The sequence below is a fragment of the Salvia splendens genome, chromosome 9, assembly GCF_004379255.2.
Source record: "Salvia splendens isolate huo1 chromosome 9, SspV2, whole genome shotgun sequence".
Lineage (NCBI taxonomy): Eukaryota > Viridiplantae > Streptophyta > Magnoliopsida > Lamiales > Lamiaceae > Salvia > Salvia splendens.
Window position 1 is genome coordinate 3083627 of NC_056040.1, and position 21563 is coordinate 3105189.

General features: G+C 35.8%; 3 protein-coding genes and 1 non-coding gene across 4 annotated transcripts; all 4 read right to left on the reverse strand.

Annotated features, from left to right (window-relative positions):
- Positions 1-1008: 1008 nt before the first annotated feature.
- LOC121746704 (1-deoxy-D-xylulose 5-phosphate reductoisomerase, chloroplastic-like) lies at positions 1009-5304 on the reverse strand. The gene is made up of 12 exons (XM_042140616.1): positions 4909-5304; positions 4268-4449; positions 3892-3978; positions 3601-3726; positions 3451-3513; positions 2781-2930; positions 2577-2644; positions 2272-2383; positions 2024-2128; positions 1826-1947; positions 1595-1738; positions 1009-1426 (listed from the first exon to the last, which is right to left on the reverse strand). The coding sequence occupies exons 1-12, from the start codon at positions 5003-5005 to the stop codon at positions 1258-1260; spliced, it is 1425 nt and encodes a 474-aa protein (XP_041996550.1). The 5' UTR covers positions 5006-5304; the 3' UTR covers positions 1009-1257.
- A 4402-nt stretch (positions 5305-9706) lies between these two features.
- LOC121749009 (peroxisomal membrane protein PEX14-like) lies at positions 9707-14250 on the reverse strand. Its single transcript, XM_042143617.1, has 12 exons — positions 14021-14250; positions 13081-13319; positions 12934-12982; positions 12621-12808; positions 12242-12434; positions 11998-12090; positions 11321-11391; positions 11180-11222; positions 11039-11097; positions 10828-10872; positions 10668-10736; positions 9707-10583 (listed from the first exon to the last, which is right to left on the reverse strand). The coding sequence occupies exons 1-12, from the start codon at positions 14079-14081 to the stop codon at positions 10092-10094; spliced, it is 1602 nt and encodes a 533-aa protein (XP_041999551.1). The 5' UTR covers positions 14082-14250; the 3' UTR covers positions 9707-10091.
- A 2644-nt stretch (positions 14251-16894) lies between these two features.
- Positions 16895-16974, reverse strand: TRNAL-UAG. Its single transcript has one exon. It is a non-coding gene; the product is annotated as a tRNA-Leu (tRNA).
- A 600-nt stretch (positions 16975-17574) lies between these two features.
- LOC121746614 (serine/threonine/tyrosine-protein kinase HT1-like) lies at positions 17575-20440 on the reverse strand. The gene is made up of 3 exons (XM_042140514.1): positions 19604-20440; positions 18667-19122; positions 17575-18106 (listed from the first exon to the last, which is right to left on the reverse strand). The coding sequence occupies exons 1-3, from the start codon at positions 19964-19966 to the stop codon at positions 17858-17860; spliced, it is 1068 nt and encodes a 355-aa protein (XP_041996448.1). The 5' UTR covers positions 19967-20440; the 3' UTR covers positions 17575-17857.
- Between the last annotated feature and the right edge of the window lie 1123 nt (positions 20441-21563).

The following is a 21563-nucleotide window of genomic DNA, read 5'->3' on the forward strand; positions in this document are numbered from 1 at the left end:
AATACTCAGCCCTGCATATTGTTTTCCTTAATGTGCAGATTGATCGATCGAGGCAGAGGAGGTGTTGGGACAGAAGACCAAATAAGTAGGAAGGTAGCGGGTGTAGTGTGTCTTCATACATACTACATCTGTCTTGGTACTCTTCCGTTGCGCAAATTCAGAACATTCATTTAACAAAGACAATTTCTCATAACTACTCTGATTCAGCATGATTTGTACCCTCAACACACTTCAGACAATGTTTCTTTTGATTTAAGCATCTTATGATGAGTTGAGACAGTTTCAGTATGTTTTAGTCGCGGTAAAGCTACACTTTCTTTGACTAGGGAGATGTGGTCGTGACAGTTTTAGAATTGATAAGGATTTTAGTTTTCAAGGATGAGGTTGAAAGTTCTTTTATCTATAATTTAATGTTTGAATATTATGTTCCAATACTGATTTGTAAATATTTTTACCTTCATATAACTTAAAATTTTGTTACTCATTTTGTTCATTGTTATTATATGCTATGATCTTTTGTTTATAATTTTGTTTCAATCATATAGAAACTAACAATCAATGTTTTGAAAATATCTTAGTCCGTGCATAGCACGGGTGTAATACTAGTTAAGTAGATAGAGTTCAAGATTCAATACGAGACAACATCAAATATGATTAGTCTTGATATAAATCTTTTTTTTCTCATACGATGAAGTTAATCTCTAGTAATCTCATAACAAGTTAATCGTGAACAATCAAACCCAAATATTACTAGAATTATAATTTGACAAGGCAGTCTCACACAAAAATTAGAGCGGGCATCCGCAACGCTTAGCACTAGTGGCACGAGCACCATACCACGACCATTGAGCACTTACTCCATTCACATACTTTTTCCATTTTCTATTTTCCATATTTAATTATATATTTAAATTAAATTAAATTGCAAAAAATTAAACATATTAAAATATTAAATCAATAATTTACATAAAACATTTTTGGCATTTTTAGCCAATTAAGACATGCATATACCCAATAAAAATCAAAACTCAAAATACAAATTATACCCATATATCTTTAAATTTTTATTTCTCCCTCACAAAATGACCTTTTTAGCAAGGGACAATGAAACATTGCTATCAAATTTACACTTGATGATGAGTATCAAAAAACACAAAATCATGTGACTTTCTTTTGATCTATTTCATGTTTCATAATGTCACATGATTCATTTTCTTTTCATCATACCAGCTGATGACCATTCTCATCAACCTCCGCTCATACAAGAGCAGGACACAAACCGGCCGACCGCTGCACGCTAGCCGCATACTCCCGTGCCCACAGGTCGTAGTGCACTATTTCCTCCAACGAGGGCGACGCCACCATCTCCGCTCGATGCTTGTCACATGTCAGCTCCACAACCTTGAAAATGTCCAAGTAACTGATTCTGCAACACACACAAAAATGATCCATCGTCATCAGCTGCGATGATAATCGTGCATTCATCAGAAGACGAGCACACTCAGTAACGTGCCCGTGTGTAGTTTTATGTGCAGAAATATGATATTATTCAACAACTTTGCGCTTTCTTGATTATGTGACTTGAAATACTCACTTCTCGTCGATGAACATTTCAACTGCTTTCTCGTTGGCTGCACTAAGAACACCGGTCATGGTGCCTCCTGCCCGTCCAGCAGCATAAGCAAGATCCATCGACGGGTATTTGGTGTTGTCAGGCTTCTTGAACGTCAGGTCGACCCTAAACCAACCATCACGATACGAAGTCAGTTCTACTTAAAGCAAGAAAAAAAGTGTTTTTCGATACTTGCAAGGGCGCGGTAGTTACTTGCAGAGGTCGAGGCGAGGCCATGTAATCTCGGAGCAGTAGATTCTCTCTGGCCACGATAAGGTGTACAGAATAGGCAGACGCATGTCGGGCCATCCCAACTGCGCTAGCACGGATGAATCCTGAATATATGGACAAATATGTGAAGAGAGAATCGAGGGAGCTAAACCAGTAATGAGAGCAGGAAGATGGATTTACCTGTGTTTCGATCATCGAGTGTATGATGGATTGGGGATGGATAACGATCTCGATATCATCATATTCGGCCCCAAACAAATAGTGAGCTTCTATAACTTCTAGACCCTGCCAAAATGAAAGCCACTTGATTAGTCTTTGTTCTTGACTTGACCAAAGCATAAAAACAGCTTATTGATATTTATGCACTTAGTCGAAGGAACGATACAGCAAACGGAAGCAATGTTCGTAAAAACTGAGCATAAACCTACCTTGTTAAAGAGGGTTGCTGAGTCCACTGTAATTTTCTTTCCCATGTTCCAGTTAGGATGCTTTAGAGCATCTGCTACTTTAACTTCCTTCAATTTCTCAACCGGCAAATCCCTATCATCGACAGCATTATCAGTATCGTAGCACAAGAGGATTAGCAAAACTATTGAGAATGAAAAGCACAACATCACAAACAGGCGATAAGAAGCATGCATCTACATGAGGAAGAAGTAAGTTTATGCTATGGATGCTAATATACGGATGCAAGAATTTCTAAACAATTTTTCCGTGCAACAAATTGCCATACCTGAAAGCACCTCCGGATGCAGTCAAAATAATACGCCTCAAAGCACCTTCTGGCAAACCTTGGATACACTGTAAGATAAAACATTCCATTTTATAAGGGCAGTTCAGTGCTGGATATGAAGTTTTAACACATCCAAAATCTCTAGTTAATCTTCCTAGTAACATTGCATAAATTTAGACGTTGTTCGGACACCTTTAAACGTACCTGGAATATAGCAGAGTGTTCAGAATCTGCAGGAAGAATCTTGACGTTATGCTTTTTCGCAAGAGGAAGGACAAAAGGTCCTCCAGCAATCAGAGTTTCTTTGTTGGCCAAAGCGATGTCTTTTCCAGCTTCAATCGCAGCCACTGTCGGCTGATAAATCAGAAAAGATCAGATTTCGGAAAATATTATTGCAACACATTTGCAAGAGAAGGAGAAAAAAATGTGTTGCAACTTTGATTATCCAGTAGAGTCTGATGAAACACCAAACATAGTGTTCCAACTTACAAGAATGGTACTCCCTCCGTCCCATAATAGATGTTACGCTTTCCTTTTTAGTTTGTCCCACAAAAGATGTCACATTTCTTCTTTTGGAAAAAGTTCCCTCTCCCATCAATTATAAAATTATATTTTCTCTCACCACTTAATACACAAAATAACATCTCCTAAAATCTCGTGCCATCTCCCAAGTGTGACATCTACTATAAAACGAGTGAAAAAGAAGCTTATGTACGAGAAAAGTCGATGGTACCCAAAGAAAACCAGCAATGATGCAGAATGCATCTCAACCAAATAGAAGAAAAGGAATTTGAATATTAAAATATGCACTTTCTAATAAGATTAGTTAGGAACAGTACTGATTAAGGTAAATCCATGTGGCATTGAAGATTACCTTCAAACCAGCACATCCAACGATTCCCGTGACTACGGTAACAGCATCGGGATGTCGTGCAACCTGGAGAAGACAGCCAGTGTCAAAGAGATGGCAAACAAATTATATCTACCTATATCACTAGCAGCTATCGAGCATATATAAGCTAACCTCAACCATTCCTTGCTCTCCCGGAATAATTTCAGGCTTGTCCTCGACATCAGCCAAAGCCTCTTTGAGCTCACTAGCTAATGACTTGTCTTTAACGGATACTAATTTGGGTTTGAAAGCCCTCACCTGCAATATGAGCATTAGATAACAGAATCAGATCATCTGGAGAGGTATTAGTGAGTTATGGCATTCACTTTTTTTAAATCGTAATTTCACGAAATAATTCCATTGCTTTAGCAGGAGGTTAAATGATTAGTCCTAGAGTTTTCTTGAGTACATCAATTAAATCACCTGATCAGCAAGGAGGGTGACATTTGAACCAGCAGCAAGAGCGACGATTCTGAATTTATCCGGATTTTCAGCAACTATGTCGAGCGTCTGCAAAGAGTGAAGTCAGTTCATAAGCAACCAAACACACGCCTCATCAAAAAGCAAGAACAATCCACCAGTCACAGTTGATACTAACAGGTTAATAAATAAAATGAGTAGAATTTAGGTGAATAATTTGACAGTCACATCTCAATATGGCCATAACAAAAATCAAGAATATCAATATAGCCATCATCAAAATGTATGATATGAGCATAGTAACTCAAACAACTTCAGTTGAAGTTTTAATTTCTAGACAGTCTCAGACACAAAATAACAAATACTCCTATATATTTACCTGAGTTCCAATGGAGCCAGTGGAACCAATAACCGAAATAGGCTTCGGGCCATCCCAAGTCACACGACCGGGCTCAGGAACGGCCAGCCCGGGCCAAGCGGGAGGAGGAGGGGGCTGTGCTGAGCAATGGACTCTCCTTGAAGCAGTGCATCTACTATCCTTCTTCTTGAAAGCAAATCCACCTAAACAAAAAAATCCAACAGAATCTTGTATAATTCAGAATAACAAACAACATATACTTGCATAAGATGCATCTCAACAGGGGAAGATGACTTGACACTCCATTTTTTTTTTACAAAAAATGGAATCTTCAGCAAATCAAAAACAGCACCAGAAACACATCAGCATCTAAAATCATTCTCCACAAATGGGAATCAGGAAAAATGAATCAATAATTACCTTGGATACTAAAAGATGAATATTTGAAATTAATAAATGACACAACATCTCCAGAATTATAAAAATACAAAATCAAAAAGGAAAAGCAAGAATTAGTTGTAGTCACCAGCTTTATACTATTCTTTTCTTATCCCAAACAAATAACAGCCTCATAATCAACACGGGAAAAAGACAAAATAACTACTTCGAAATCACAGCACCCCAAAAACCCCAAAAGATTCAAATTTGAGGTTACACAATACCTTTAAACTTGAGAGGATTAAGATTGTAATTCGATTTGGAGCAATCCAAGAAAGACAGAGTCTTGATTTCAGTTGGAGACATCAAGTTTAGAGCCATGGTGTATCAACACTGAAATGCAAAGAAAGCTCTGAAATGACAAAAAGATGCTTTCTTTCCCACACCCCTTTATTACAAGAAACCAGAGATATAAGTAGCAAGCACCACTGCTGCTTTCGGGTTGGTCAAGGATGGCACACTATAAAAAAAATTGATGAGAGAGAGAGAGATGTGTTGGGCTCTACTATTTAACAAGGATTCCATTGAAAATTAAAATGAAAATGTCATCAATTTCAAAGAATTTACCCTAACAAATGAAAATGTCATCAATTTCAAAGAATTTACCCTAACAAATTGTGAAAGCTATGAAGTAATGAGACAAATTGAGGTATCTCAGAACACCGTTGGCGTGTGTGATTGTATTTGTTTAATTTTATGCTTCATTCCTCAATAAAAAATGCCCTTTTAGTACTCCAATTAATTATGCATTCAAATGTGTTTTTTCTCAGATAACATAAAATTTTGCAAATTATTATATCTTCGATTTATTCTTTTATTCCTTCGTGTGCCTATTTGCATTTGACAATAATTCTTTTCTATCGTCGTTTAAATTAATCAGGATAATTTCAAGAATTGGAAAAATTCTTGGAATAAGATCATTTGATTCCCTAACTTTTGAAATAGCGTTATTCTCTTGTAATCAAGACGAAAGCGATGGTGAATTTTTTTTTTTCAGACGAGTCACAAATTTTCAATATTATCTATTTTATAATATTTGTTAGTTTAGTATTTATCGAATATACTCTAGTGACTATGTAGTTTTTTGTTACTATAGTATATATCGAATAGTTTGCAGTCTCAATTTTTTGTATATTATATTTTATTTGTGGATTATTATATATTCATGGGCTAAGATTGCATCTTTTCTTCACAATTGTTGGGACATGGATGACTTAGTTATTTTGAAATTTATCATTCAATTGATGCTCGTGTCAACTGAATCAAATTATTGATTTATCTTAGGTTGGATTGGAAATAAATATAGCAAGCGGCATCCTCAACCATTCATATCAAACTAAAACTAAAACTTATTTTTGAGTATATGTCACATATAAGTAATTTTACTCGAACTATTTATACTAAACTTAAATTTTGCATAATTTTTTAGTATACGTCTCACAAATTTTTTGCTGTACACCCATATTTGGTTGTTCTATAGAAAAATGTAAAAGTGAATTTAAATTAATAATAGTATAATGGAAGAAATTTTCTACATCAAAATAAGATTTGATGTATCGAAAGAGATGATCTAATAAGTTTGAGGAGAACTAAGTGAACTCGAATAAAGGTAAACACCAATTTTTAGTGTATGATATTTTTCTGATTTTAAGTCAAAATACGATAAGTATTGAGAAAAAACGAGTCGTGGAACAATTTATAAGTCAAATTTGTTACACTCCGCGAGTCAAAATAATTTATTGATTACTTGACAATGTTAGAATTATATAATAATCATTATTATAAGTTTATAATCTCTAACTCGTGTAGTTAGTTATAAAAATACTACATTACTACTACATCAGTATTATAAGTTATTAGTAGACTTAATTACTAGAAGAGATTAGATTATTTAGTAACGTGCTGACTAAAATGTGAAGAATAGAATTATAGAATAATGTTTCTTGAAATTAATTTTACTACCTAATAAAGTTTGTGCAACTCAAGTGGATTCTCCATGGCGTAACGACCAATTAGCAACGCTAATTAGATAACTAAATTGTCAATGGAGAACATTAATACTAATAGATAGGTGTGCTAAAATTAAATAATTGCATATATTAGCAGTCCTAATTAATAGTACTAACAGAAACAGCCGCCATAGCATATTGGCCAAATTCAGGCTAATAATATAGCCTATATACTAACTAAAAAAACATTTTTCAAAGAAAAATATTATGGGAGTTTAATCATCTTGGAAATCACTTAATAGTTACCTACTACTGCTTAATTTGGCACACATTGGCATAATTTAATCAAGTTGACTTGATCCTTGGTTGCAGCTTCGTGATAAGAGTTATACTTTAATAAATAAAATTGTTCTTAAATTTATAATATTCAAAAATTGGATTGCACTAATAAGCTAGTTGGAACTTGCAATCCAATTTTATAACTTCTAGTTGCTGATTATAGCTTTAAATTATAGGAATAATATTGATTAGTATTGATAAGCTGTTAGTTGGATGCTGATGCTCTGTTTGCTGCTTTGTCTTGATAAAATAGGTGGAGTTCGATTTACTTGATAAAATAGTAGTATCAAAATATAAACTAAGATAAAATTGTGAGATTATTTTAGTTCGAAGGGGTTGTTTATTACTAATTATCACATGATTATCCATCTAGCATTGAGTTGTTAGATTCAATCTCATGAATCAAACATACTACATATTTAATCCCGAAATACAATCTTGCTAACTGAACAAACCCCATAAAATATTACTAATTTTTTATAAACGTTGTAACATGATTTATATAGGCAAGTAGTATAAGTTTACTTCTAACCAATATTTTCTACTAGTCAATAGTTATTATCTGCTAAGTCAAGTGTTGCAATGGTATTTTAATAGCTTTGATTAATTTTATTCTTGAATAAACGAACATTTTTTAGTTAGTTAAATGAAACGGTCAAAATTCGATGCTCAAAAGTGTTGAATTCAATGTTACTTCAATTCAAACTTGGTGTGAACCATTAAATAATTGATTTGAATGGACTGTACCTCATCTATAATTTGGAAATAAGGATTTTTTTTTTCCCAAAAATGATTGGGATACATGAATATATTTGTGATGTATGTGTACTAGTATATGAGTAAACCCAAGCCAAAATCAAAGTAATTCTATTGTGTGTATCAAGTTAGCACTTAATTCAAACATATCAATTTACATAAAACCGACATAGTAAAAGCAGATATTCTACCAATCGAAACCAGATAATAAGACGTGAGACAATTTCTTGTTATGAAATTCTAACATATATGTTATTATTGTGTTGAGAAGAACAGTTGATTTTCTAATGTATAATAACGTGATACACATGGGCATATTTGTCCTGAATAGCGATGGCATAATTTAATAAAAAATTCCAAAAGTTAATACTCAAATACACATTGTACAAGCAACAATTATTTATTTATTACTCAATCCTTCAACCACTAAATATCTCAATTTGATATGGCCTGAATTTTTTAAATGTAAATGAAAGCAAGTGGAAAAAGTTTATGAAATACTACTATAAATCATTGAAATATGAGATATACCTATCAAAAATATGTAATAATAATTTTCATAATAATAAACGGATGAAATACAATAGATCACACTTTAGGATTCGGAGATACATAGCCAGAGGAATTCAATTCATGAATTTTTTTTTATTATAAACTCACTCACTCTATTTTATAGGCATGTCACTAAATAAATATTTTAATTTATAATGATAAAGTGGTCAGGATTGATATTATTAATACTAGTATTCAATTTAGTCAAAGTAAATCAATAAAATGTAATTTCTATAGAAACTATTTTATGTTATAAGAGCATCCACAATGGCGGACGTCCGATCGGCAAGCGGGTCGTCCGTCCGGGAGGTCCACTATTGGGGCGGACGTCGACTAGACGGACATCCGGGACGGATGAGAGGTCGTCCGCGGTTATGAGCGGACGTCCGTCGGGATGTCCGTCGGGATGTCCGTCGTCTCGTCTGCTATTGTGGGGACTGGACGGACGTCCCGGCGGACATCCCAATTTTCGATTTTTTTTTTCAAAACTTTATATATACGAATCGTTGCACTTCGTTTCATTTGCACCACGGACGAGCGACCGGCTAATGCATGTATTATCATGCACAACATGATCGCCAAAAATGAAAGCCTAAAACAAAAACATATCATACCGTCGGGCGGGGGGCCCCGTTCGGCTAGTGGCAAACTATACAGATTCAAGGCATACTAACATGTACTTTGTTTGTATCGTTTTTTTAATTGTACTATGTTAATTTTGTTTTTATTTAATGAAATTATTATTGCACTTTCTCCATCCGTATTCGTGTCGAAATTTTAATTCCGTAATTGCGTATTTGTGAATTTGTGAATTTTTATTATTGTGCTTGTCCGCCGGGATGTCCTAAGGGGTGTCCGCTATTGTGCCGTGGGATGTCCTTATAACGTGGTATGAGATGTTTTTTGGATGTCTTTGGACTTGTCCGTCGGGATGTCCGCCCTATTATGGATGCTCTAATCATAAACACCACGACGTAAAGTAATTTCCTGTCGAAATTTCGACGGACACTAGTTTAATTATAATAACAAAACGAGTTTGTAATTTTTTTATCATTATATCTAAAACTAATCGTGTTAGCTCTAGTTGTTACACGCTAATCAATTATGCAATAAGATTGAGCATTAAAATCCAAATACGGATTATTTTCTTGTTCAACCAATTATAAAGTTAAAATAAGGCCCACTCGAAATTATCGTCCTAATTAATTAGTGGATATTTTAATTAGGTGTTGTTAAACCATTTGCACTGAGAAATGACCGGCAAAAGCGACCACACACACAAACCAGTAAAAAAAACGAAAAAACAATATATATAATGAATGGTCAACCACAAACACTCAGATAAAAATCTATGATTAATCCAAAAATTACAAATTATGCAGTATAAAAATTACGTATGAGATACCTATCCAGAAATAACTTCTAATAATAGGAAAAAATAGCTTATAATTTTTTGTATTTTGTGAGGAAGGATGAAGCAGAATGTCTTGAGATTCTGACCACAATAATACATTTCATGTCAAAAATTGATGCAAATATAACTCCACACTCCCAAAAATAACACCAAAAACGAAAAGGGAAAAGGGAAAAGGGAAAAGGGAAAATGTCCATGAAGTTATGTGGTCTAAGCCATACATGCACAAAACATGTATCTTCACTTTGTATATTTAGAGTTTGGAGTATAGCATAGAGCAGAAAATCATATGATCGGATCAACTGGTCCGTAACCAACGCGGTCTCGTTCTTTTATTATAATCGTCTACTATAATAGAGCAGATCATTTCGAATCAACACGAGCTGATGCTTACTTCTTAGGTCTCCAGATTCGCGCCATTATCCTCCTCCCTTTGTATCTCAGTAGCCGAAGGGTCTGAAAACCCGGAACTACCCTCCACGGACCCACCTGCGGTCTCAGAGTATCGGGTGATTTTCTGCAGCTCATCAGTTGCATCTCCTGAACGAGCTAAGAATTGGTCGTCATTCATTCGCTCTGCCTGAACTGCAGCCTTCTTAGGCTGGCGTATGGCCACAGCGGCTTCAGGTATCACCACAGGAGGTGGCTGCGGAGGCACCCAAGACCTCTGAGGTGGCTGGTTGTTGGCTGCAGGCATGTTGGAAGATCCAAAGTCATGTTCCTCACTGGATTCCACTTCTGTGATTCTGACATTTTTCTTCTGCCACCAAGGCACTTCGTCATCTCCATTCGATTGGTTGTCTTGGAAATGGTAGGTTGTTCCGTTGCTGATCTCTTGCGACGGGTAAGTGTTGACAGAGGTGTTCTGTGGTTGACTAACCTCCCACGGCTGATTGCAAGAACTATCAGTGTTGAGAGTCTGATAAATCTAAGAAAATAGTGTTCAAAACGAAGTAAATTTTTTATGCCAGACCTTTGGCCTCGGTGCTGCACGCGGATTTGTTAGTGGCTGATTGGGGTTCGGTGGAGCATCGTTGATCTCCTGAAAACAAAAGCAAAAGTTTAACCTTAGGATAAAGCTCGGAATATATACAAGAAATCAACACAAACACCATGTGCACTAGTGGACTAACCCTTATATTCGAAGGTTTTTCTCCTCTCTGTATCATCGACATTATCTGCAAGCAGGCGTACATATTAGGGGGTAAGAACAAGACAGAAAAAGAAAAGGATTTTTTTGGATATCACAAGACAGCGATAATCTGAAGTATCATGCTTCGTGGGTCACAAAGGAATGGAAGCCGGATTGATATCACAAGAACTAATAACGAAAAAGAAATATACCTCCATATACGACTTAGGGTGAGGAGGTTCCGCAGACACAGGTGGAGAGGTAGATCTTACTGCACAGTTCCAAAACTCAAGATATCAAGGAAATGAAAAATGAATCGTACAAAATGACAACTACTTGATAATGAATTTAACCTGAACGTGATTCAGTATCTGTCTTGCCATTGGCATAGGGTTGCTGAAAAGCCAAGAAGCATGTTCAAGAATAAAATGAAATACCACAACTGATTAGATGAGCTTTACATGTTGTTATAGATAATAATATGATTATCTCACCCTTGAACTGGTTCCCAAGAACCTTTGGTTGTCCTGTTCATCCAGAGCAATTCTCCCATTTACGCTTTGTCCTAACATCGACATTAAAAACAGAATGTCACCCATATCAGTTGGAGATGTTCCATATGCTTAACACATGTTATGAATAATAAAGGTAAAAAAAGCTTGAGGAGGGGTGTCTAGACTCTAGATCACAAGTATAGATGCAATACGTTGGCGCTTATCAGCTTATGTACAAGTTAATTCATTTTGTTTGACATGTTATTAATGAACATGCTCATTGGATTCTTCTCATTAAGCCCCCTCTCTTTTGCAGCAATTCTATAAACTTAAAATAGCACCCCAGATTATATGGTGATATTGAATGGAAAACTACCCTTGGACAGAAAATTACTAATGAACTACAATGATTTAGTTATGATCGATACATACTTTCACACAACACAACTTAACCCTTGTTTGTTAAAAAAACCTTATGTGCCTCCAAACTATTACGCAATTTGATAATGGCATAATATAAACACTGGATCTACTCCAAACTTTTCTGCTTAGATGTGATGTAACTCAACTAAATAATACTGGTATATGTTTATAAGGGAAAAAACAAAACAGCACAATTTTCTGGATAAGAAAGGGAAGAACAATGCAAAATTAATTAACAGGAAGCTACTCTTTACCACTTTCCAGCTTCTGTATTGAGTTGCTCATTGATTTCATCTCATGTACTTGAGCATTTAACATACTGAGAAGCTCCTCAAAGCATCTTTTTTCTGGAAAAACAACAAAAATAATATCAATGAGAAGAATACAAAAAAATCTATCCCAACAGAAGTAATATTAGCTAAAATTTAGAAACAAGATACAACAAACACCAACAATTTACTAAGCTGCATATGAAGTACATAAATCAATACAGTCTACCTTCTCTTTTCGTTGTCAACATCTCTTGACTGGCTCGAGCTACGTCGGCTGCAGCAACAGCAGCAGCTTTTGCAGCAGCTGCGGCATCTTCTGCTACACTTGGTTTTGCGTCGTTTTTCTTTAACAGGCCCTCCTCATCTTCTTCCGATGCAACCTTACGAATCCATGACTTCAACCTGGGGACAACAGATTTCTAACCAAAAGAATACCACAAAAAAAAGTAATGGCAAATTAGTTGTATCAACAAATGGATGCAAGCCACTCCAAATATAACAAGTTTTCAACAGACTAATAATACACTGCTTGAATTTTCAACTGTTCAAAACATAAATTCACAGGCTAACTAGTTCCAAAGGTGCCTCAAATATAAAATGAACACCTTGAGAAATACTGCAGTTCCGGCACCTGATGCAGCTAGAAATCCCACAGCAAGTATAGCATGATACCAGTGGAATTGGGAGAGCATCCCAACTTTTGACGCGCTACCCACAGGTGCAATAGCTGCAGGCTGCAGTACTTGTGTTGGAGGTTGCTGTTGAACATTTGACGAAGGTTTTATCTGCCCATCTACATATAAGAGTAGAAGTAATAAATGAAGCGTTTGGTCCCTACTCTCATGACAAAAATAGGTTAAGTTCTACAACTGATCTGTCATTAATATCAAAGGAATAAATTATTAATTACAGAATTACCTTGACTAGAGACAGCTGGCTGCGTTGTTGAGGCATCCGTCATTGTATCCTATAAAAATTAAAACGGTGAGAATTTCAACTATACTTAGAGAGCTAAGAGCACAGTAACGAATGGTTCTACTTGAGTTGGAGATAGTTTATATTTACAGGAACACGGCGAAAGGCTTCATCAATCTCTTCTTTTGTGAGTCCCTTCCTCTCAAGAAATGACCTTCTATACATGACAGGGGACCCCCTAACTTTTGGGTGGGAGAGAAACTTCATTGCATTTTGTACTTGCTCTTCTCGTATTGGTTCTGAGTTCACAAATACTGAAGTGGGCGAACTCTCCTTCACAGCCTCTACCTTTGTGTCTGGATTACCACCAGTAGATGGTTCTACAGAGACTGCAGTTAAAATTTTGAAATATCAGAACTAGCAGGGTCATATTGTGTAAAAAAGACAAGAATGTGATCAAGATTTATTTTCCCAATGACCAAAGAGTGGCTTAATGGGAAATTACTGGCCTACAATTTGAGTTAATAGATATTAAAAACTGACCTAAAGCACTCCAATTACAGGGTCTCAATCTGATGAGTGTAGTTGAGGAAATAGTATTGGAAGTGGTAAAAGAGCAGAAAATGCATATTTTCTCATTCTAAGTTAGATAGGTCCCGAGACCCTAATTCATGCCAATAGTAATCCACAAGAATGTTGTTCTTTTCAAAATTAAAACAGATCATTCAGCTTCTAAGCTCAGCCCATTCCCACAATTACATTTGAGAGCATGATTACAACAATTTTCCAGCTAGATTCCCCATTCATGAACTCAAAGTTCAACCAATCTAATTCCTAAATACACCCCCAAAAAAATATCATTTTCACATAGCCATACATCAACGAGGTTAAATTAGCAAACAGCTCCGGAACTTGGATGAACCACATCACTTCACCTTAACAAAATAAAACAAGAAATTGGTAGACTTGACTAGCATACTAGAATTCCAGCGCTCAACTCTCCATTTTAATTGAAAAAAACAAAATCTAAGCCATAATCAAATCAATCGAGCTAAAAATAAGTACTACTAAAGAGCGTATTAATTAAAACCTGGGTTTGGCGGCTTTCCGGCCGCGGAACTCGGCGGAGAGTCAGACGGAGGAGTCGCCATCACCGGGCGAAATGAACTAACAACAAAAGAAGAGATTTACGAGAGCAAGCAGAAGAATAGGAGAGTCATGAATTTGGATTGGAGAAGGGGAAAAGAGGGATAATCAGAAAGCGCTGTTGAAGGTTTTGGATATTGCTGGATTGATTTTGCTCACATCCCAAACAGCAGTTATAACCTCGGGATAATTCTTTTTTTATTCTAGACTGTATTTAATATTTCATAAGTGTATTGGACTTTTTTTTATTCCAATTTTGAGAGAGACGCGTTATCCTCATGCATCTCCCATTAATAAAACGCATGACGGAGATGCGTTTTTTCCTAAGACGATGAAAGACATGCGTTGTCAATTTTTTCTTTTTTTTAGAAGACGCATGAGCGTCATGCGTTGCTATTTTTTTATTTTTTTAGACGACGCATGACCGTCATGCGTCTTAGGGAGAGACGCATGAGGGTCATGCGTCTCTAATTTGCATAAAACAGTCGGACAGAGGCAGTAGCTTCATTATCTGCGCGAGTGAAAGAGAGAAAGGGCGCAACTCAGGCGATTTCGGTGATTTCTTGGCGATTCCGACGATTTTCCGTCATATTCCGATAAGTTTTGTTCAATCTTTCAACATTCCTCCCTTATTTGTTGTTTATTTACATATTATTAGGGTTTCTAATAAATTTATCTTAAACTTACTAAATTAGGGTTTTTAGAAAAAAAATTGTCTATAATTGATGTTGGTTTGTATATATATTTTTGCAGAAATCATGCAAGTATTTGTGGGTTTATATTGGGGTGGTAGAATAGTTCAACTTCCTCAAGTGGGTATTGGTTATGATCCACCTCGTGCGAGAGCCTCCATCGTTTTGAATTCGTGTGTTTCATTCTCCGAATTAGTTGCAATGATATGTGCTAAGATAAGAATAGATTCATTTTAACACTCCATCGAAATATCATGGGGGCATTGTCTCTTTGGTACCAGTACGAGTTATATATGTACTGGGGTTGACAGTGATGATAGTGTGATGTTTATGTTCAATGAGGCTCTAGATTCTACTCGTCATATTGAATTATTTCTTGAGTATTCCTATGTTGGAAATTTAGAAATCCCACCAGTTATTGATTATGGTGTTGGATCATCTACGAGGGTTGAACATATGAGCTTTGATTGTGGTATGAATGAGCAAGTAGACGTTGCAGATGTTGATGTTGGAATGAATAATCAAGTGAATGTTCAAGAGCATATTGATGTTATAAACCCTAATTTACAAAATTGAGAGAAACCTACAAAAAATATGCAAATAAACAACAAATAAGGGAGGAATATTGAAAGATTGAAGAAAACTTACCGGAATATGACGGGAAATCGCTTGAATCGCCAAAGAAATCACCCTTTTTGCGTCAGCCTATGCCTCTGTCGCGTCTGGTCTCGTCTGTTTTTTGCAAATTAGAGATGCATGACCCTCATGCGTCTCTCCCTAAGACGCATGACCCTCATGCGTCGTCTAATAAAATTTAAAAAAAGGCGACGCATGTGAAGGATGCGTCTATTCCTATGACGCATGAAGCTTATGCGTCTTTAAAAATAAAAAATAAAAATTGAAAGACGCATGTCACTCATGCGTCTTACTCAAAAACGCATCTCTGTCATGCATTTCATTAACGGAAGACGCATGAGGGTCATGCGTCCCTCCCAAAGCAGGAAAAAAAAAAGTCTATGACATTTATGGAAGGTTAAATATGGCCTAAAACTACAAAAGAAACATACCCCTTATAACCCCAGCTATTTTAGCCTATATTTTTGTCACTATATTCTTATAGAAACCATTTAAATTGTAAAATAGTAATCGAGGGATTTTGGAAATATCGACAACTAAGACTAAAAATATCACGTAATTCATCTAGATCGTCATGGAAAAACAACTAAAATAAAAGTTTATGTTTTTTCACACCACTTTAATAGCTTATAGGAAATAACATATTCATGAGAAAATTAATGGTTTTAGGACAAAAATCTCAATAACAAATTATCATAAAATTTTATTTTTTAAAATTTATTTATGATTTTATTTGTAAAAATATTATACTTTTGATTTTTAATTGCAGGTTGAGTTTTCAAGAATGTTTGAGTGTGTTCTATGTGGGATAATTAAAAATATTTATTGAGCTTGTTTGATTTGCTTAACTTGAGTTTAGTTCTATTTAAGGAAAAAAAATGAAATTTGAGAATTTTAACATCAAAATAATAAAAATTTGAAACTCAAAAGATATGATCGAGTGACTCACCATTTTTAATCAAATGGTCAATGGACCTATCTCTTGGGTATGGATCCGATCAGCCTTAAACACCTTAAGTTAACTGTCTTATCTTTTGAAATGCCTATAAATTAGCATGATGATTAGTTACTAAAAAATTTAAAAATAAAAAGTTGAGAACTTGGTAGTTAAAATTTAAAAAGGCCATATAATTCGAAATTGGGTGATAAGATCATGTGATTAGCACAAAATGTAGTCGTATCAAGTAGTGAATATGTTACCTAGTCTATGTGTGTATCAATTATCATGAAGCATGAGACCACATATGCCAAGGGGAATGGGGCAACAATGTTGTCTACTTCAAGTATTTATTTATTAATTAATTTACTTTTGAGAATTCCGAATTATTGAGGCCAGGAATTTTGGATATATCATTTTGACAAAGCAGATAAATATGAACAAATATAGAAAAAAGGATAATATTTTCTTGCAAAAACCTACTAGTAGTATTCAATTATTTATACTTGAAACTGACATTAAATTGTAGTAATACTACAAAAATAAAAATAAATGACAGCTGTGGGATTTGAACCCACGCCCTTTCGGACCAGAGCCTAAATCTGGCGCCTTAGACCACTCGGCCAAACTGTCACATGTTTGTTTATTGAAATAGAAATATATATAGTTTATTAACTATGGAATGGTCTGTGAAATAGAATATGGAAAACCATTGATACAGAGATATACGTCTGAGAATTTTAATCCAATTCATTGCTTGGATTTTATTACATCTTAGAATTGATTGTTTTTTACCTTTTTCCTTTCCATGTATTAAGTCTGCAGTAATTTTTACTTGACATATTTACATATATCGAAAATCACTTTTAGCTTACATATACTAATCAAAGATAATTAGATGTGCTTAGTAAGTAGATGCAATTGCTTATTTTCCTTCTTGAACAAAATTAAAAGAAACTCATCCCTTATGAATGCAAAAAATGCAAAAAGAAATGTAACATTTAGAGAAAAGACAGAGAACAAATATAAACACATTAATTTCAAATTTAGAAGACCGGTATCCTTTGAAGGCTTTCCTTCTATGGGTGGTAAATCATAACATAACATAACATAACATAAAATTGGTGGGTCACACTCTGAATTATGGAGTATATATTAAGCATGTGTAATATATTGAAATTTGAGTATTTGTTATGTAAGTTGGGATATGATCCAACAATAGTATATCTGAAATGATATAAATTTTGTTACGAAATTATATAAAATATTAAATTAAAATTTCCATGATACTACACTTTTTTCTAATAGAATTTTCTCTTTAGAATTATCGTCCCCATTTTGGAGAGTAATCAAAGAGAACTATCTCAATTCCACAACATTCCATAGAAGAAAGGAAAAACTAAATGGTTGCAGAAGGAATCAATTGCACCTCAAATCACAAATCAAACTCATCCCTAACATTGATGAAAACTACTACAATGCATTCAGCATCCATCACACCTGATCGGACAGGTCCTCATGTCCCCACCGGCGGGGATCGACGAGCTGCAATACACTTCGGAATGCACCTTGCAAGAGCATATCCCTCTGACGGCTCGTACGAGGAAAAGAATTCCGGGTCTCGCCCTAGAGATTCCGAGTACCCCTCAAGTATGCTTACAATCTCATCAAAATGCGGCCGCTTGTCTGGATTGCTCGACCAGCAACGCCGGATGAGACGGCTAAATGCTGCAGGGCACGTAGAAGGCAGCGGCGGCCTTGCATTCTGCCAAGAACACACAATATTACAGCAGAATGAGTAAATAAACAAGCTCCCAAATTGTTTAGTTCAAACTTCAAAAGCAATCACAGAAAGTTAACAGTCCTAAGAAGATATGAAATGTTACACGTTGCAGTTTAGTGAGCATTACAACTAAATCGAGGCGATCGAATACGTAGTCCAGTGCATACTAAGATCCACATTTAAACAACAGTTTTTTTTCAACTATGAGACAAATAAAGAAATACTATAACTAATGATTCCAACATTCCTAAAAGTGTATCATCAACCTTAGAGGGTCATTAGCAAAAGCCATAATCACCATTTTTAAGCTGTAAATGATGTTTAGAGGCTTCTTATAATCTATAGTAATCAAACGAGTAAAGGTCTAAAACATCGATTGACAAGCCCTCATAGTATCTCTAGACTTCAACTCTGTTCACTTGAATATCATCAAGAAACACTATGTATATGGTGAGTTTTGAGATAATTGAATAACAAAAGTTCATTTCGGAACCATTTCAAGATGCAAGCCAACGTCAACTAAGTAAGCTTTAAATCTATACCTTCTGGCATACTGCAAACGCTGCTTGTTCTGGAGTCATGTCGTCAAAAGGTATCAACGCAGTTAGCAACTCCCACATGACAATGCCAAAACTGTAAACATCGACTTTCTTCGTGTGGCGTTTCTCCTTGATCATTTCCGGGGCCATCCAGCGGTAGGTGCCCGTGAATCCCTTGGCACTGCCACACTGTGTTTCCAAACACGAGATGCCAAAATCCGCTACCTTGACACACATATCCTCATCGAGCAGAAGGTTCTCGGATTTAAGATCCCGATGAAGAATCCCCCGAGCATGAAGATACTGCATGCCGTGGGCAATGTCGAGCGCCAGCCTCAGGACGAGGTCGTGGGGGAGCGAATGCAGCCCTTGCTGGTGGAGGTACTTCCTAAGGGAGCCACCGGGATAGTACTCTGTGATAATACAAAATACTGGGGGTTTCTTACATGCTGCAATGAACTGCATTTATAAAGTCAATCAAACTTCAACAACAACACATCTTCTTGTTAGTGAAAGTGATGGACATTACAAGATTCTTTCAAGACAGCAGACGATTTGAACAATGAGGGTCGGCAGTAAAGATACTTAAACAAGATAGAAACAGGTAGCACCTGACAACTAACTATGTAGGAAGCTTTAATAAATTAGGAATCTTGAAATGGCCTAATTAGGCAACAGGGAAAATTACAAGATGGAGATTTGACTCAAAAACAAATCTTTGTACATTGAGCAGCAACAACATTATCCATTTTGTCCATGTACATTGGCATACAATAATCAGTGGAGAGAACAAATACACAAATGCAAAAGTTCTCACACAATGCACAACGTACAACGTTCTATGCATAGGGTACAACACTATTAAAACCATAACCAAACCCCTCAAAATTAGGCAAAAGTTGGAAAAAAAGGCTAGAAAAATGAAGAAGATGTGACTCACAGAGATGATGTTGGGGTGCCTGAGCCTGAACAAGAGAGCAACTTCAGAAGTGAACTGCTTCTCCAAAAATGCAGCCAAATCTCCATCTTCCTGAGGCTGGCTGATGAGCTTAATCGCGACATCTCTCTGCTTGTAAACGCCTCTGTAGATCCTGCTGTGCCTCCCGGAGGCGAATTTGTTGCCGATGAAGAGCTGCGACATGTCAGCGCTCCACTCCTCCTCTCCCCCGCCCTTGATCTCTGCTCCCGATGAAATCAGGTATTTCGACCATGAAATCGCTCGCTTGTACTCCCCCAGCGACAGCCTCCTCTCCAGCTTGCTGTGCGTGTTCGCTATCTGCTTCAGCCACTGGAAATTCTTCATCAGTTCCGCGCAGAATCATCAAAGGAAATCCTCAATTTCTAGAGAGAGAGAGATCGAAGCTTTGGCGTGGGGCCTGGGCTGAGATGAAATGATTTCTCATTCGGTCTTGCAAAAGATGATTCACTTTATTGACCGATTGTCTACATGAATTTGTAAAAAGCTGCAACCGGAGCTTTAATTTGATGCCAGAAATGATTAAATGAGAGTTGAAAATATGGAGAGAGAGAAAGAATTTGCGATATTTCACCGAAAAATAAGAGCTTTAAGGGGAAAGTGGTTCAGCAGAGTGATTGTAGAGAGAGAGAGGAGTTGAATGTGGGTTGAAACTGCGTGATGCTGTGTGTGTGAGAGAGAGAGAGGGATGGCGGTTGGTTTGTGTTTCTGTGGAAGTGTGAAGAGTAATTAGGGAGAGAGAGAGAGGATTGAAGGGTGAATGTGAGTAGAAAGAGAGTAAACATTCGTAACGTGCGAAGATCCACTTCTGAGGAGACATGCGGCTGTCTAAATCTAATGATTATGACTCTCTATCACTTTTTCACTCTTTGCCCTTTCCATTTCGTCCAAATTCCTATTATGCCATCATCTTTTATCTATTTTCATTGTATAAAATCGCGTAAAATCGCAGGTAATTAGCGGCATTGGCTTTGTTTATTTTTAATAATCATGTTACGGATTATTATTATTATATATGTGTACGTAGTAATAGTATCGGTAGGTAGGATGTCCTTCAACCACATATAGCAGCTCGAGCCCAAGAGGATGACGCACTATGTTTGGAAATAAAAAAGTGTGATGCTAAATGGCCATCATGTGGTCGGCCATAAAAAGTTAATTTAGTCCATTTACATGTATAAAAAATTAGAATTACCGATATAAACTTATATGTGTGTGAATGGACTTGTGAGTTGATACTTATCTTTGAATTCCATTACGTAAAACACATTAATATCACGAATTACTGTATACGTTGAGCAACAATCAAGAAATGACAGTAGTAATAAGTTGAGCAAAAACTACGAAAAAGCAACGCTAACATGTTGAGCAACATATAATGAAGATGATATAAAAGTAAAATCAAGTAATATTAAACTAAAAATTTGAAAAAAAATCAATTTTTTTATTTAATTAATTTATGGCTGGCCATAATGTGCCCGCATAGCATTATTCAATAAAAAAGTGTATTTAGGTATATAGCCTCTACCTGGACATATTTTCGCGTCCGCGTCTGACGTGAAATAATTATGGATAGTATAGGAATCTAGTGTTTTGATGTCAATCTATTGGTGAAAATATATTTTACTATGTAAACATAAAACTATTGCTATTAAGCTAAACATAAAACTATGATGTTTACTATTAAGCTAAACATAAAACTATGATGTTTCTTTTAAGATTGTCCCAACTAACTATTGCTATTAAGCTAAACATAAAACTATGATGTTTCTTTTATGATTGTCCCAATTTAGTTGAGTTGCATCTTTTTTTTTGGCTAATTTTTTTTCTTTTCATATTTTACTCCCTCTTTATCTTTCATGCTTTATTATCTTTACATTTAATCTTTAAACATCATTTTTTAAAATCTCGTACCTAAAATTAA